The sequence below is a fragment of the Meles meles genome, chromosome 5, assembly GCF_922984935.1.
Source record: "Meles meles chromosome 5, mMelMel3.1 paternal haplotype, whole genome shotgun sequence".
NCBI classification, from domain to species: Eukaryota; Metazoa; Chordata; class Mammalia; order Carnivora; family Mustelidae; genus Meles; species Meles meles.
In genome coordinates, this window is record NC_060070.1 from 92,577,810 (window position 1) to 92,595,747 (window position 17,938).

The following is a 17,938-nucleotide window of genomic DNA, read 5'->3' on the forward strand; positions in this document are numbered from 1 at the left end:
TATCATGCAATTTTCTTCAAAACCAAGAACTCTCAGCTGCTGAGAAAGAACGTGAGAGCACAAGAGGCCAAGGAAGGCAATGAGGGGATGGAGCAGGGAAGCCAAGGAGCTTGTGCCCAGGCAAGACCTGAGCCCATGGGCCCCACAGGAGGTGCACCCTGGGGCTCTTCCCCACCCCTCAGGCCTCAGATGAATTCTGCCTCCTGATGGACTGACTCTCACTGCCCGCCCTTGCTAAAGCGAGGCTGGGCTGGGGTCTCAGAAGGGACCTGCCTGTCACCTAGGAAGAGGCCACCCTGCACAGGGGCTCAGCCTGTCTTCCAAGAATGCTGGTGGTAACAGGACGATCTCTGCACATTCTTTGGCCAGGCCCCACCTGCAGCCAACGGCACGTCCTTCAAAGTGGCTGGGGCAAGGGCTACAGCCAGAAGCATGCCTGGACTACTCCAGAGGCCCCCCCACCAGCTGGGTCCCCTGAGCACCCAGCCCCCGTGCAATTCCACTGAGGCTGTGGCTTGTCCAACACAACTAGGCAGCAGCACACGCCCACCGGGCACTCAGGCCTCCCGGCTACAACCACGGACCTACTAACCCTCCACCACATTTCTGTGGCACTGCCGAAACAGAGAGAGGAAAACTACAGGTAGAGCCGGACACCACAGGAGACATGGCGGTGAAGCCTATGAACGGAGAGACACACGGCGCTCTGACCTGTCGGGGGCAGCTTCTTAAGGGTGCAGAAGGGAAAAAACAAAAGCCAGCTTAGACTCATAAGGAAACATAATCTGTGATTATAAATATTTCATGAGCAAAGAAAGTGGTACTGGTTGTGACACTGGGCGGGGCGGGTGGACAGCAAATTAGATCCCAGTTTGCAAAGTGATAGGGCAGCTGGAAAAGCAGCAAAGCTGAGGCTATTCTGGGCTGTGCGCTGGGAAGGCCTGCGTCATAGACGGAGAGCAGGCTCCAGCCACTCGGCTTTGTGGAAACCACAGCCTTCCAGTGGTCAGCAGAGAACACCTTGGGAGGGGTGTTTAACCCCACGGAAGACAGAGGGGGGACAGTGAGGACAGTCATTTGAAAGACGTGGGTAAGCCTCAGTGGCATGGGTGGCTCAGAAAATGCGGCAGAGAGGCAGGACCCCGCTTGCTCTTGAAAGGATCCACACGCTGTATGCTGACTAAAGGCACAGGAAGGCAAGTGACCCGCCATGCAAGAGGCAGCTCAGGAAAGAGCAAAGGCCCAGCCCTTGAGCAGGTGGTGCCTGGCTGAGAATCACAATTGTGCCTGCTTTTCCAGGACAAGGGCCTCTTCCCCCTGAACCTTTGGGAAGCAGCCTGGAAAGCAGAGAAACGAGGAGCCTGCTAAGTACCAGCCACTGCAGCTGGACAGACACTCACCACTGACAAAGGAGGTCCTGGTATGGGTGGGAGTCCTCCTCCTCAGCCACAGTCAGCCGCTGCAGCAGAGCGGGCCAGCCACAGACTCCAGCAGCCCTTCTGGAGGGCCAGATGGAGAAGGACATTAGCTCCTGAAGCACCCAGGCTCTCTTGACTCAAGTTTAGTTGGATGAACCTGGAGCGGGGGAAGCAGCGCCCGCCTCACCCGGGAAGAAAGAAAACTACTAGCCCTTGCTTCCTTGCAGCCAGGACTTAGCAGGCAACGGGCCCTGGGGGGTAACCCACCGACTTCAGGAAACTCAAATTCTCTTCTACGATCACAGCTGGACAATCAATTCAAGGTGGAGAGGACTCATCAACCTCAAAAGACAGACCCCATAATCTTGTGGGAAGACCCCTCAGGATCTGACTTCAAGGCCAGCTTTACCACCTATTAGTTTTAAGACTCCATGAAATTACATTACCTCGGAAACTCAGCTCCTCATCTAAAACACGGACCAGTGCCTACCAAACTTAAGGGCTAGGAGGGACCCAAATAGAGACAGATACATAAATACTTTCAAAACAGATACTAAATGCTGCTCCAATTATGAGATCATTTGCAGCCAGCTACCTACTTGATACCTCTTGGAAGTCTCAAAGGCACCCCCATGCAGAGGCCCCTAACTGCTCCCTGCCCCACCCAGACCTCTCCTAGGGCCCTACCCCCTCGATGCCTGGTAGGAACAACCATCCACGCATGGAAGCCAGAAACCTGGGACCCATTCCTGGCCTTCCGCACCATCTAAATGCACCGCCAAGCCCAGGGAACTGCGCCTCCTAAATACTTCAACTCCCCTCCCTCACCACCACGCCCATCCAACTCGTCCTCATCTTCATAGATCTGTTGCAAAGCCTATGCTACCCATTCTGGCCTCCCTTGGCCTCTGTCCACAGAGCAAATCTAAGCAGATGTCCTCTCCCACCACCTCTACCCCACATGCCAAATACCCCACAATAGTATGCCAATGCCCACAGGGACTAGCAAAGCTGCCTGGGGCTTACAAGGCCCTAAACAGCCTGGCCCTGCTTCTCTCCTCCCCTCATCCTACACCATGCTCCAGCCACACTGGCTTCTTCAAGTCCCTGGTATATATCCCATTCACTGCTGCCACAGGGTTTTTGCACATGCTCTTCCCTCTCCCTGGAATATTTTTCCCTCCTCTCTTGCCTAACTAATGCTTATCCATTTATTTTTGCTAAGGTATAAGGTACATAGAGAGCACTCGTATACACTCCCTAAGTCCCGCCTAGATCTAGATTGAGAACATTTCCAACACCCTTACATTTTCCCTTTTCCGCTTTCCAGTCTGTACTCCTCTCCAGCCCCAGGTCACCAGTATGCTTCTGTCACTTCTATTCATTCCTCAGAAAGCAGCCGATGAAACCCTTTCTGGGGGAAGCTGCCTCCAATCCCTCAGGAAAAAAAGTCTAATCCTGCTATTGCAGGCACTTTCCCACTTGAAGATGTGCATCTGAGTACTTAGACGATCTGAGTGATTCTCCCTGGGAACACTACAAGCTCCAAGAGGGCAAGGACCTTATCTGCTTGCATTCTCCACTATTCTTGGGGGCTGGCGCATGCAGAGTAATAACAGAAATTAGCTAATACCTCCTGAGTGCTTATTACTGCCAGGCACTGAGAGATACTAAGCATCATTCCTACCAAGTAGTGCCATTATTATATCCCCATTTTACAGAGGAGGAACCAGAGGGACAGAGAAGTTAAAAAACTTGCCCAAAGTCAGTAAGTGGTAAGTGGTGGGAGTCAGGATTCAAACCCAGGCAGTCTGGCTACAGAGCCTGTGTTCTTAATCATTATGCTACTTTGCCTCTCAGAGGCCACTGGAACATACACAGGATATTCTGAATGAATAAAATATTTTTTAAAAAAGATTATTTATTTATTTGACAAAGAGAGAGATCACAAGTAGGCAGAGAGAGAGGGGGAAGCAGGCTCCCTGCTGAGCAGAGAGCCCGATGTGGGGCTTGATTCTAGGACCCTAAGACCTAACCTGAGCCGAACACAGAGGCTTAACCCACTGAGCCACCCAGGTGCCCGAATGAATAAAGGATTTATAAATGAGTTGATGTGATCTCATTAAAGAACTATGGGAGCCCCCAAGTCTCCCCCAGATCGACAAATAAATGGACTCACCTGCACAGGCCCAAGATCAGGTCATCTGCAAAAGAGAAAGGCTAATCCATTCCCCCAGCAGTCCTTCCACTACTGAACACACAGGAGTGTTCTGGTCCCTAGCAGAGAGTACTTCACAGCAAAGAAAGGATCACTGCCTGGGCTCCACAGAAGCCAGAAGGCAATATTCCACCAAATGAAATTAGTTCCTCTGGCCTTATTCGTGCTAACCTGTAATCTTCATACCCATTTAATATCTCAAGCCCTCTGACACAGAAAGAGGATACTCTGAATGGCAAGAAATTAAAATAAAAAAATTAAAAAGTTCGCATGGTTAGAAAGTGACAGAGTCCAACTTCACATTTATGAACTGGCATTTGGTTTGTACCTCCATTTTCCAGAGCCTGATAATCCTGGATGAGCTCACAGGCTACCTCATGCCATTGGTGTGACCAGACAAGAGTCAGCCGCCTTTTAACTGCTTCAGTGCCATTTACCTCATGACCACATCCCAAAAAGCTCAGGAGGAAACATACATGAAAGGGTTTATTTTTTCACCGGACACTGTTCCCCAGCCATGAGCCCCGAGTTCCCTCCCATGATTGCCACCGCAGCCAATGGCCTGAGCCCTGCTCACACAAAGGTCTGAGCAATGGCCAGCACCTTGGAAAATTCACCTTCCCTTTGGCGTAGGCTGCTGGGGATGGGTGTCTTAATTCGGGTCCCCACAGGGTTCCCATTGTCCTCAATGAGGACCACATTGTTGGAGTCAAACCTAGGGGTCATCGGGGGACCGGGCATGCGATGCCCCACAATGAGGGCCTTTTTCTTCTGTCCCTTGATGGCCAGCAGTATCCGGTCGCCCACCTTGCCCACCCCGTTCTTGTTATAGACATGGATGCAACGAGGAGGGCGATGGTACGGGGTATTCCCCAGGGCACTGTTGTCCACCACACGGACCCGTGTCATCTTCTGAATTGCACTGAGGCTCCCCGTGGTGCTGAGGAAAGAGAAAAAAAGTCTGAGGTCTGCATCTCTCTTGGTCAGGGTGCAGAGGCTTCTGAGGGCAAGGCCTGGGAGAGACCACGCATTAGCAACAAAGCACTGAACAGAGCAAAACCCAGGGCCCTGACAGAAAGTTGGGTGCTTGTGAAGACTTCTCTGTGCCCAAGACAGTTTCCTCACAGTCAAAAGTTCCTGCTACTGGGTCAACATCTCGATTTGAAGGGTTTTGTTTTTATTTTTGTTTTAAAGATTTTATTTATTTATTTGACAGAGAGATCACAAGTAGGCAGAGAGGCAGGCAGAGAGGGAAGGAGAAGCAGGCTCCCCACTGAGCAGAGAGCCCTATGTGAGGCTTGATCCCAGAACCCTAAGGAACCCCTGGTGGGGTTTTAAATGGAGCCCAATTTTCTGTTACAATGAACTTCATGGCAGCGTAACTGAAAGCCTTTGGTATCCAAAAGAACTCTGAGCATTAAGGGACTATATTATGGGCCAGGCTTCATCCATTGCCTAGCCTGTAAAACCTGCTCCCCCAGAATATACTGATTCCCAAATTTCCCATCAATGTGTGGCTGGGAACCAGACAATATGAATGAATAGGTTTGCTAAGGGAGTCCCCTGACATAAAAGAAGAAACGAGAAATAAGGTGAGGTAACGATCTTTTGTCTCAATGCATTTTCCCCCACTAGAATGGACTTTTTTTTTTTTTTTTTTTAAGTGTACCTGTACCTATTAAGGAGCCTGGGTGGCTCAGTTGGTTAAGCGGCTGCTTTTGGCTCAGGTCAGGATCCTGGAGTCCCAGGACAGAAACCCACATCAGGCTCCCTACTCAGCAGGGAGTCTGCTTCTCCCTCTGACTCTCCCCCTCTCACCTTCTCTCTCAAATAAATAAAATCTTTAAAAAAATAAATAAATAAAGTGTACCTATTAAAGGCAGATAAGCTATTATTAAGCATCTGATAACAGGGATTTCTGTTTTCCTGATGTGAGCACCGTAAGTGCTAGCATTCTGCAGGGTAACCCTGGGCTCTCCCCTCGCATTCCACAGGCCTATTCTGGGGCAGTTTTATTGATTCCCTTTGCTTCCAACTAGTAAATTCCATCTCCAGCCTCATTTCTTTCCTCTATTCTAGCCCTGCCTTTCCACTCTAAGCTACCCACAGCATGTCCCACTAATACTGCACATTCACTAGATCCCACACTGACCTCATCATCTCCCCTTGCAAACCGCCCCGTGCTGCTGTATTTCTTATTTAGCTAATGGCTTCTCCGGCTCCTAAGCCATAACCCTCTTTCTCCATCAACGTCCGGGCTGCCAAATCCTATTGATACTACCTGTGAGGCCCCTCAGTCCTCTCCCTGCCCCCACCAACACTTCCACAGTTTGGCAGCTTTCTCTTACACCAAGACTTTTAGTGTCTGAACTGGTTCTGTGTGCCTCACGTTGCCAACCAAGAGCTCTCTTTTAGAACATAAAACTGAGGGGCACCTGGGTGGCTTAGTCGTTAAGCATCTGTCTTTGGCTCAGATCATGATCCCAGGGTCCTGGGATCGAGCCCTGCATCAGGCTCCCTGCTCAGCGGGAAGCCTGCTTTTCCCTCTCCCACTCCCTCTGCTTGTGTTCTTTCTCCCCGTCTCTGTCCAAAAAAAAAAAAAAAAAAAAAAAAAACCATAAAACTGAGACCACTCCCCTTAGAACTGTTCAGTGGTCCTCTACTGTCTACATCTACACTGTTTACAACCTTGCCTCCATTTACCTGCCGTCTGAGGGTCACAATCTCTTACCACTGACCACAGAGCGGTCAGAGTAGTCTGTGCCCTTCAGGCACGCCACGCCTCTCAGCCCTCCCTGGAGGCCTGGACAGGGCCTGCTCCCACTTCCCTTCTGGGAAGGCTGCCTCTGTTCTCCCTTCCTCCTCCTCCATTAGCAGCTCCTGTCTCAGGCCATCCAAAGCACCGTACAAACCTCTATTATTATACTGGTCACATTTCCTCAGAATTATTTGTTTCCAAGTTTGCTCCTGTGGCCAACTGTGAAGACTCTTTGAGGACAGGAAGCAATTCTTATTCATCTATGACCAACCCTAGCGCAGTGCTCACTAAACGCCAGGGAGTGAGTGCACGAATGGGGCCAGGAGGCATGTTTGCCAACAATAAGGCACCCATGCTCTGTGTCCTGGCTTAGCATCTAAAAGGAGGGGAGGCTGTCGTACTTCTATCATGCCTGAGTTTTGGTAATATGCATGTAACACTTTTTGAAAAGATTCCGTTTTTAAAAGAGAAGGTTTTCATGCACTGGGGGAATGACAGGGTCGGGAGATGCTGGAGTCACTACAAGAATCCGGCAAGGACCGAAGTTTCCTCTACTTTGGGCCATTCCCTACCCTACCTCCAACAGCAAGGTCACGTCCTTACCAATCCTCTTATCCACCACAACCAAACCCCAGCTGCTCTGGCCTGTTTAGCTTTCCAAGAAGCCAAGCCCACTCCCCTGAGTTCCCACTCCCTTTCTAGTCAGATAATACCCAACCCTGATGGTAGGCTTACTCAGAGACAAAGCTTTAAGAACTGAATGGGAAAATTACCTGAAACTGCGCTGGCTGAGCGCTCTGCTTGCATGGGTGAAGGGGCCCCAGAGCCCAGCACGGAAAGCCATGGCAAATCCTGCAGGAAAAGAAGGGGAAAGGGTTTATTTCTAAGTCAGTGTCCTTACTCAGAGCCAGCCTGTCGGGGACTTGTGTGGGAGATGGTACTTCTAGCATAAGATCATTAGTCACTAAATATAAATCTTAGTGGTTAAAAGATAAGCAGATGATCAGATGGAACTCCAGCTACAGTTCTGCTGATTCATATTCTACCTGGGGTCAGAGAGCTGGAATGGCCCACAGCAGTTCTTGCTACAATAGAATAGCAGGGAGGATGCCTTCCTCACTTCCACAGGCAGGAAGAAAGCAGGAATCCTCGGGTACACACCCGACAGTGACCCCTCCCCAAGTCCTCCACAGAGGAAAGCTTGCAAGCTAGTGCCGCTGCTAACACTCATGTGCCTCCTGAAACCCGAGCTTTTACCCACCCCCCCAGGTAGACTACCTGAGCCATCGGCTGCATTGTTGTGCCACCATGTCACCTTTCCCCAAATGTAAGAGCCAGAACGCCTGGGTACTTCAGGGCTAGCCAAGTAGAGCCAAAAGATACTCCCACTAAGTCACTGACCAAAGCCTCCATTTGGGTCAGTCTCCCAAACAACAATAGAATATGGAAAAACTACATGCTCCACACTGCAGCTGAAAGTGGAATTTGGGAGGGCAAGTTGGAGCTGAAAGGGCAAACACTGACCCAACACCGGGGCCTCCAACTTGCAGAACCCCAGCCCTGCATCTCCCTAGCACCAATACATCCGGCAAGTCCAGTGGCCTACAATACCCAGGCATCAGTTAGGGGCATGTTGAAGAAAACCCTACAACCAGCTGGCAATTCCAGCGGCAAGACACGCCTGTTCTATCCAAATGTCTGGCTGCAGAGGGCCTCATGGAGAAATCTGCTGAGAAAGGCCTCTACCACTGCAGTATTCACACACAGTCTTCCCTCACCTAAGTTCAAAGCACCTTGGATAAGATTTTACTTAATAAGAGTGGGAGGGGGAGCCATTATTTACTTCCAAAGAAATATGCAGACACTTCAGAAATGCTTATTAACTACAATTTAGAGTCAAAAAACAAGCTTAGTCTCCAGTCTTTTCCTTAAGACAACCCAGAAAGCACTGGCCAAAATTAATCAGAAAGTTAAATGCAAAAGAAGGCAGTGAACTTATAGAACTATTAACACCTGACACACCGAATCAAAGACTATCAGATGAGGCCAGCTTTACCTTTATAGCTAGCTAGGTGACCCTGGACAAAGAACTCTGAGCTTCGGTTTCCCCATCTGCAACACCTACTCACAGCTGGTCACAGGATAAACCGAGCAAAGCACGGAGCACAGTGCCTGGCACCCAGTACCTACTGGCTATCTCCGTTGCCATCATTGTCACCCATTCCATCCCATCTTGTCTCACAGATGAGGAAACAGAGATACAGAGAGACGACGTGACTTGTGTGACCCATGGCTAGCCACAGAACCAAAACTGGGGCAGACCCAGAACCAGAACTGGGCCCAGCCTTGGCCCAAGGGTCTCCCCCTGCGCCTTACAATTTCACTCCGCCATTCAAAGCTCATGTCACGCTGGGGGGCTGAGGGTGAGAAGCAGCTTCACGGGTCACCTAGTCTGCTTGTGTTTTCTTTATGAAAATTTAGCTCGATAGTTGTAACACATCTGGCACTAGACCAAGTACCTTACGTTACCATCTCATTTGAGCCTCACAAAAACCTCTAGGAACCAGGCATTAGTATTAGCCTCATTTTACACACGAGGAGTAATTTTCTAACCAGTGAGGTTAGAGAATTCAGCCACGGTCACACAGCCAAGAGTGACAAAGTTGAAATTTGCACCCCAGTACTCAGTTTCCCGAACCCATGAGCTTACTCAACAGCTAACACGGTTTAACTTTAAATATTAATATTTTTCCAACTGTGAAATTATCCTTGTTCCATCACTGATAATCACAGGCACATTTTTCTCATGCCCAACTCAACACTTGCTGAGTCAACCGAAATGTATAAACACCAGGTGAAAATTATTCACTTTAATCCGATTTAAGTTTTGAGCACAATGTGTAGTGTAGGTGGCAAGAAGAGCTCCACGCTTGGAGCAATAACTAAAGATTGCCTTTAGAAAGAAAAAAAAAGGGGGGAGGGTTCTGAAAAGCAGTCTGTCTCGCCCAGGCTACAGTGACCTCCAATCTCAGCCAAGCTTTCCCATCTGACGCTGGTGGGCCCTTGTTCTCATTCCCAGGGAGAAAAGAGGCTCCTCAGCTCCTCCACAGAACCCTCAAGATTAGCCCAGCACCACCCACCCACATTCTCTCTCTGAGAACGGCAACACCCTGCCTCTCCACGCTGCACCTCTTCCTCAATAACACTTCCGTTAGCCAAGGACTGCTGAAGTGCTGGGGGCTTCCCAGAACTTTCCTGACTTGGGTACAACAAACCCACGATTCAAGGCACCTCTCTAAAATCTGCTGGGCAGCCTGGGCACAAACCCAAACCCAGACCTCCTCTCCGTGCCTTGTTCACAAGCCACCCCCACAACCTATGCCCATCTCCACCCAGCTAAATCTAACGACGCCCAACGTGTCTCCCCCAGGAAGACTCGTATAAAACTACAGTTACACCACCTGCACACTGAGGACATCTGGGGATCCCGGGGCAGAGGAACTCTCACAGCTCCAACGTTCGTTATCCAAACCCAGTCAACTGCATACATTTGGATACTTTTTTTTCAGATAAGGCTGATAACCCTTAACATCCTAATTCTTGTTACTCATTTGTCAAAACTCAGGAGCCAGGGGTCTTGGTAACCTGGCACCTGATCTCACACTGGAATTCAGAGATCACAGAGATGCAGATTATGAGGATTCTGTGTACTACCTTCAGACGCAGGAGCAATACACTCACTTCTCCAGGGGTACTTCCATTTTCACAAGACAAGGTCCAATCCAGACTTTTCGTAGCTCCTTAGTGGATCTGATAGTGACCTCCACACCCAAAGGACTTAAGACATCAAATGGTCAGCAATAAGCATTCCCATGAACATGAAAGCACAGAAAAACCAAATATATTCACTTACTGTATACATGTCCCTTTTTTTTTTTTTTAAGATTTTATTTATTTGTTTGACAGAGAGAGTGAACAAGCACAAGCAGGGGGAGCAGCAGGCAGAGGGAGAGGGAGAAGCAGGCTCCCCACAGAGCAAGGAGCTCAATTCCTTCCGGTGGAGGTCCCAGGATCCTGGGATCATGACCTGAGCCGAAGACAGATGCTTAACCAACTGAGCCACCCAGGTGCCCCATGTCCCTCTTTCGTAAAACAACAACAAAAAATCTGTGGTCCCCTCCATTCACATCCCAGCAGGTCCTGACAGAGTAGAAATGCAAAGAAAATTTGTTTAATAAAATAAATGTGGCAGTCAACAGAAAACGATTCCCCTCACTCAGGGCTCTACACAGAAGGAAAGCTGGACCCTGCAGAGCTCTTATCTCTGTTATCAGGAACCAGGACATCACATGCAAACATACTTTAGGAGAATCGCAGTACCAGTCATGGGAGGATTGGCCCATGCCATGTTTACAAGCCCCTGGAATCATCTCTTGAGCCTGGTGCCTACAATGCCCACTATGGAAAAGCACCTCATCCCACCACGAAATAACTGGTTTGGATCGGGCCAGAGGAATGGAGGCAGCAATTTACTTCAAAGCAACTCCGACTGACCTTGATGTTATTTCCCAGCATAAATCCATCAGCAGACATAGGCCCTGATTCACTTCAGAGCAGTCTATATATAATGCTTGGTTTCACAAGCAATGTCATTCTGAGTCTTGTGTTTGCACAGGAAACTAACCCCCGTGATATTTCCTCCTCCACAACACTCTCACTCAGAGGCCAGGTATTCTGGAGACTCCAGTGCCAGAGATGGCTTTTCATGCCACTTCCCGGTCGGCACCAAGAACTACCCTCCAGGCTCAGAGTATGAATCACAACCTCTCCGGAGAGGGTGAAGGGGAAGCAAGAGAAGTAGGAGGGAGGAAGGGAATGAAAGAGATTACTTAACACAATCCAAGAATTGTGCTCACTTTCCAACCTGGTTGAGCTTTAAGATATCCCTTCCATTTTGGCCAGGGAGGGCTGTAAGTTTCAGGGACACACAGATGAGTGTTTTACTTGACATTTAACAGGTCCCACTGGAAGGTCCCACCTTACAGGTCCCATGGGAAATACAGCAGGGGCCAGGCCTGCACAGCTCAGTGCTGCACACTCAGAGGACTCAGCACAATGCACACGAATGGAGTTGACTAAGTATCTGTTAAATGAATGCAATTCAACCTGCAATTGCAATTCATGCTCCAGCTCCAAAGAGGCTCCGTGCTGGGGGGGCTGGTGGTCTTTCAGACTCTTAGTAACTTGGGGAAGCCTTCTAGACACAGGGAACTCATGTTTAATGAATTTTAATACACAGAGACTGAGCTGGAAAAGCAGACAGAGTCTATATCTCTATTGCTTTGTAGAAAGCAGAAATGTACTACTTGAGCAAGGATCAGCAAAATGGCATACTTCCTGCATGTATTCATTGTTTCCACCTTATGTGGATTTATTGTTTGTGGATTCATTATTTCCATCTTTAAGTGCCTGATATGTCATGTACATTTTTAAAGGCCTCTCAAGAGGATGGGCTCCAAAGGGGGGAAAAAAAAAAAAAAAATCAAAAGTTCAGCACAATCACAAAGGCATGTTCAAAGGACATTGTCAATAACTGGAAAAAAACGCCATACAAATGCAGGGCCGAATCACAAAAAGGAAAAACACCTAGGGTAAGGATACAAGTGTCCTTCTTAATCAAAGGAGGGAAAAACAAGCCTATCAGCTTCCAGGAATCAAAAAAGGCACTCTTTGACCCTCTGCCCTATCATGCAGACACAGCCCCTTCCATCCCCTGCAGGTGTTGCACCAATCTTTCTGTACCAATAAGTACTCTTATTTGCTCCTTAAAAATTCATTACTGAGGGCACCTGGGTGGCTCAGTCGTTAGGCACCTGCCCTCGGCTCGGGTCATGATCCCAGGGTCCTATGATCGAGCTCTGCATCGGGCTCCCTGCTCGGTGGGAAGCCTGCTTCTCCCTCACCCACTCCCCCTGGTTGATTCCCTCTCTCACTGTCTCTCAGTCAAATAAATAAATAACATTAAAAAAAAAAAAAACCCTCATTATTGTTTTGGTGTACAATTAGTCTCTTTTAGGAAGTTTTAGGATTTTTTTTAACCTCACACAAGTAGAACATGTTACAATTCTTGAAGTACTTTCATAGATCATTTTGTTGGATGACTCCTTTTTTTTCTTGTTTACGATTTTATTCAGGGGAGACTGAGTGGCTCAGTGGGTTAAGCCTCTGCCTTCAGCTCAGGTCATGGTCTCAGGGTCCTGGGATAGAGTCCCGCATAGGTCTCTCTGCTCAGCGGGGAGTCTGCTTTCCTCTCTCTCTCTCTGCCTGCCTCTCTGCCTATCTGTAATCTCTCTCTGTCAAATAAATAAATAAAATCTTTAAAAAAAAGATTTTATTCATTTATTTTTTAAGACTTTATTAATTTGACAAAGAGACAAAGCGGGCGAGGAAATACAAGCAGGAGGAGTGGGAGAGGGAGAAGCAGGCTTCCTGCTGAGCAGGGAGCCCAAGGCAGGACTCCATCCCACAGCCCTGGGATCATGACCTGAGACGAAGGCAGACACTCAGCCGACTTAGCCACCCAGGCGCCCCAGGATTTTATTTTTAAGTAATATCTACACCTAAAGTAGGGCTCAAACTCACAACCGCAAGATCAGGAGTTGCATGCTCTACTGACTGAGCCCGCCAGGCACCCCTGGACGACTCTTTTCATGAGCACCCAACAGAAACCTCCAGAAAAATAACAAACAGCAGCAGTCTACAAGGGGCTGAATCTGCTAAGGGTTTTGAGTAGTTCTGGGGGCTCAAGAAAGCACCATTTTGTAGATGAAGAAATGAAGTCCAAATCGTTAACCAACCTGTTGCCTGTCCAAGGTCAGAAGTCTGTTTCTATTGCACCCTACACAGCTAAGAGGGCTCCTTTAACCACAATAAACTTCACAGAAACAAATATGCCAACAGAGGGCAAGCTCTCTTTCTCCTCTGTCGAATCTTTTAAAACTCGGGAATTAAAAAGGTTTTTTTTGTTGTTGTTTTTTTTTTCTAAATTAAATTTTACTTAGTTAACATACAGGGCAATAGAGGTTTCTGGAGTAGAGTTCAGTGATTCATCACCTACATACAACACCCAGTGCTCATCACAAGTGCCTTCCTTAATACCCATCTAGCCAATCCCCCACCCACATAGAAAGGGTGTTTTTTTTTTTTAAGATTTATTTTTAGATGTTGAGAGAGTGTGCATGTGTGAGGGAGGGGAGAGGGCAGAGGGAGAGAATCTCAAGCCAGAACCTGGGAGCCCCATACGGGGCTCAAACCCAGGACCTTGAGATCATGACCGAGAGCCAAAACCAAGAGTCCAATGCTTAACTGACTGAGCCACCCAGGTGCCCGTGTCTTTCCAATAAATATCTGCACTATACCCAGACCAGCCTAGGACCAAAGCTGAAACCGATCTGATTCACCTGCCAAAGTGTCAGTTTTCACAGCATCACTATCAATAAGCAAAGCATCCCAGCACAGCACAGTGGGCTCTTTCCACCAAGGTTACCAGTGAGGACCCCATTTCTCAATTTGATTCACAAAAATAAAATGTTTCCAGGGTCTTGTCCCATGCTTGTTTATTTACCTTATGCTCCACCTTGTTACAAATATTTTAAATAGTAATTCTTTAACACACAATGCCAATTCTCAATTACTCAAATTGGTTTTTCAATGTGTGGATTGCATCTATTTTAGCTTTGCTCCCCCTCCATCCCTACCTCACAGGTGTGCCAACACCCCCAGTGCTGGAAGTAAGTCTGTAGCAATCTTTGCATGGTCAAACTCAGAAAAACTATACAAGGCAAAGTTGACTTCGACTTAATCACATACACATTTCCTTCCCATTAGTACCTCTACTGGGCCACTGGCAAGAAGCCAGGTTTATGGAGATGGCAGCTGGGCAGGTGGGCAGTAGAGAAAAGGAAAATCCTAGGAGAGCCCCTGGATGCTGCTGATGAAAAGCATATCTCGGGGCGCCTGGGTGGCTCAGTGGGTTAAGCCTCTGCCTTTGGCTCAGGTCATGATCTCAGGGTCCTGGGATCAAGCCCCGCATAGGGCTCTCTGCTCAGCAGGGAGCCCGCTTCCCCCTCTCTCTCTGCCTGCCTCTCTGCCTACTTGTGATCTCTCTCTCTCTGTGTCAAATAAATAAAAAAATCTTTAAAAAAAAAAAAAAGTGTATCTCTTCCATCCCCATTCTTTAGGACCTCAGCAACTCTCTGTCAAGCAGGGGTCCAAGGGAAGAGCAAAGAGACATGCAAATGAAAATGCTCTGGCTTCCCTCATGAAAGGGGTTGTCTTCAAGTGGGGAATCCCTCCCTGAACAAACCAGTAGGGACTAGATCTGCAGCATAAGCAGTTTGTTTCCCAGATGTTGACCAGGAAGAAGAGCTTCACTCCCTGATTCTCAGGGTAGCCCCACAGGTATATCTTTAAAGATCCCTCACTCCAAGGGGAACCTGGTGGCTTGGTCATTTAAACCTTGCCTTCGGCTCAGGTCAAGATCAGGAGGATCCAGGTCCCCCCCCCCCAACTCCCCCCACATCCATTGGGCTCCCTGCTCCCCAGGGTGTCTGCTTCTCCCTCCCTCTCTGCCCCTCCCCTTACTCATGCTCTCTCACTCTCTCCCAAATAATTACATAAAATCCTTAAAAATAAATAAATAAAAATAAAGATCCCTCACTCCTAAAAGTGTTTTTCACATGTTAAAGTAGATGTGGCGAAGTGCTCCTTCCCTCTTCTAAAGACACAAATGATTTTTAGAAAGTTCTGACAGGGGGACTTTCCCACTCTGAGTTGTGTTTCACTAATAAATAAGCTGCCTGGTGCCTTTCTTAACAAGAAAGCATATTATCTGACCCATAGCAACACTGTCGGACTCTGTTTCAGTCCTCTCTTACAAACCTGCTGTCACTGCTAATACACATGTACAATCACACCAGGGTGAGCTATAACCCAAAACAAACCATCAGCCTCTAAAATAAAGGCTAACTTGGAACCTGATTTTTGAGACTCTCAAAAAGAGACCTTTGGGGGCTCCAAGTCCCCCACAGACATTTTATGTGGGTCCCCCAACACAAAAATAGGACAAGATAGGCTTAAAAGGACTATTACATCGTCTAAGACTCTAACTGTTCAGTTGAGTCTAATCCCATTCAGTGCCCAGCAGAGTACCACCTGAAAAATGACCTCCATGCCAAAGTTTTTATTCCTGATATTCAGAAGCAATAATAAAATATTTTGCCCACTGTTTCTTCATGGATTTCACAGTGTTTTGATTCAATTACTATTTCAGGCTTTTTGAAAAGTTCCCTCTTCTTTCTGTCTGTTAATATGTGGTAATCTTAATCAGGCACAGGCAGAAATATACCAGGAATCCCCCCACATGTTCAGATTAAAAAATAGTATTATAGGGGTGCCTGGGTGGCTCAGTGGGTTAAAGCCTCTGCCTTCGGCTCAGATCATGATCCCAGTGAGCCCCCCCCCCCCACCCCGCACTGGGCTCTCTGCTCAGCAGGGAGCCTGCTTCCTCCTCTCTCTCTCTGCCTGCTTCTCTGCCTACTTGTGATCTCTGTCAAATAAATAAAATCTTTAAAAAAAATGTTTTAAATAAATAAATAAAAATAGTATTACATAAGAAATACCTTGCAGTGATCCTCAGTGACCCACTTCCATCATAAATGCTATTGGCAGTGGATCACACCAGCTTTACAATCACAAAATCAACACAATATGCAAAAAGCTCCACAGGAAATATACATCCAAGAAGCTCTAAGGGTTGAATGGCCAATTCCATCTAAGAAAAGTAAAAACAAACAAACAAAAAAAACAGGGCAGATCCCTGTCCACCTCAACTGCTTGTTCCTACCCAAAACAACTCCCAGAATCCAAATCTACTACGACTTTTCCCACCACGGACTCTACCAAAGATAATTTCACCCCATCTCCTTTCTATCCTTCCTAAGTAAGCCAACCCACTTCCCACTCCAACAAAATACTTGTTCTTCAATTCCATGTATTTCCATGAGTGAAGAGTAAACTATCTTTCTTCTTGGGCAGTACCTCCCTAAAAAAAGAGACACCCCCTGTTCTTTACTGTATGTTCCTAGTGTGCTGAGTCCTTCTATACAATTTTAAATGACTGAACACTTAGACTGAAGAAAGCAAGAAGGCAAACAGGAGGATATGGAAGACCCAATGCATTTCTAAGTTTTCTGTGATACACCAAAAACGCACATGGTATAACACCTAACGCATTCACATACATATGTATACCTGAAGCAAGCATCAAGAAACAATACTTGGTCTTATTAAGCACAATGCACTCTGTTATCTTTTTTTTTTTTAATGATGGCCGTGATCCACTAAACTGGATTCCAGCTATCCAATGGGACTCAGTTTGAATGGGAGTTCAGTTTGCACTGCAATAAATCAAACCTCACAGTTGCATTCCATAAGCCACTAATAAACCCTTTAAAAGGCCAGGAGACAGCAGAGACAATGACCAATCACAAGAACCAGACACAACCAGGTAGGCAATGCCCTTTCTCTATCCAGCAGCCAGGGTTTAAGTAGCTCCCAATATCCCAGCTTTTCCTATGTGGTTCTCCATCCACATGCTCTTTTGTTAATCTATTTATAAATTCAGTCCATCCAATCTCCTAGGATGGCAAAGTTCATTTAGGGCCCACTATGGAAAGCAATACTTCCTTTTTGTCCCCAGACCAACCACCTTCAAGGGTTCCTTCCAGGAACCCTAAATTCAATGAACAAGTTGGTACTCTGCGTGCCTTTGTGATCTCTGTGGGTGCCACACAGAAGTATGCACACACATGTCTGTACCTCTCTTTCCCTCTCTCTTCATCTCTCCAGTCTTAGTCCCTGGCTGATGTAGCCTCTGGTGAAATGAGAAACCTGGGAACCCCCTGAAGTCGGGGGAGCCACTCATTGGCATGATAGTAAAAGCAGTGGACTCATTCTCCACACCACAGAAGCTCCTGGCAAACGAGTCACAAAGTCATCTGAAAACCCAGGCTAGGAAACAGGAAAGACGACAGAAGTAGACAAACTCGAGGAGCCACTGCAGGGCGACCGGCTGAGGCCACCTCGCAAAGGCTGGACCGCAGTCCACCCCTCCCCAGGCCGGCCCCAGAACCCTGGGAAGGCAGGTGAGTGCAGGCGGGGGTCGTGGGGTGCCCCGTCGCCCTTGGGGGCTGGGAGGGTCGGGTCGGGATCAGGGGCCGCCCTTCTGCCCCCAAGAGGCCCAGTAACCTCCCACTCCAGCTTCTCCCCACCCACCCCGGGGACTGCGCCTTCCCTGCTGCAGGGAAGAAAAAGCGGAGAAAAAGGAGCGTGACACCCATTCCCCCCTGCCACCCTGCCATACCGCTCTCGCCGCCCGGAAATATCCCGCCTGGCGGGCCTCCCTGGCCCAGCGCCGCCTTCTCCCCCCCCCCCCCCACACGACCTCCCCACTGCGCCTGCGCGCCCGACCCAGCCGGGCGAGTA

At 48.1% G+C, this 17,938-nt stretch overlaps 1 protein-coding gene across 3 annotated transcripts; it reads right to left on the reverse strand.

The window, feature by feature from the left end:
• Positions 1 to 4,109: 4,109 nt before the first annotated feature.
• On the reverse strand, positions 4,110 to 17,922 carry MRPL14 (mitochondrial ribosomal protein L14). Of its 3 annotated transcripts, none has more exons than XM_046004065.1 (3): positions 17,817 to 17,922; positions 7,168 to 7,246; positions 4,110 to 4,576 (listed from the first exon to the last, which is right to left on the reverse strand). In XM_046004065.1, the coding sequence occupies exons 2-3, from the start codon at positions 7,236 to 7,238 to the stop codon at positions 4,210 to 4,212; spliced, it is 438 nt and encodes a 145-aa protein (XP_045860021.1). In that variant the 5' UTR covers positions 7,239 to 7,246; positions 17,817 to 17,922; the 3' UTR covers positions 4,110 to 4,209. The 3 variants fall into 3 exon arrangements, with proteins under 3 accessions (XP_045860021.1, XP_045860022.1, XP_045860023.1); XM_046004066.1 differs by lacking the exon at positions 17,817 to 17,922 and adding an exon at positions 10,109 to 10,223; XM_046004067.1 differs by lacking the exon at positions 17,817 to 17,922 and adding an exon at positions 10,136 to 10,184.
• Positions 17,923 to 17,938: the final 16 nt, after the last annotated feature.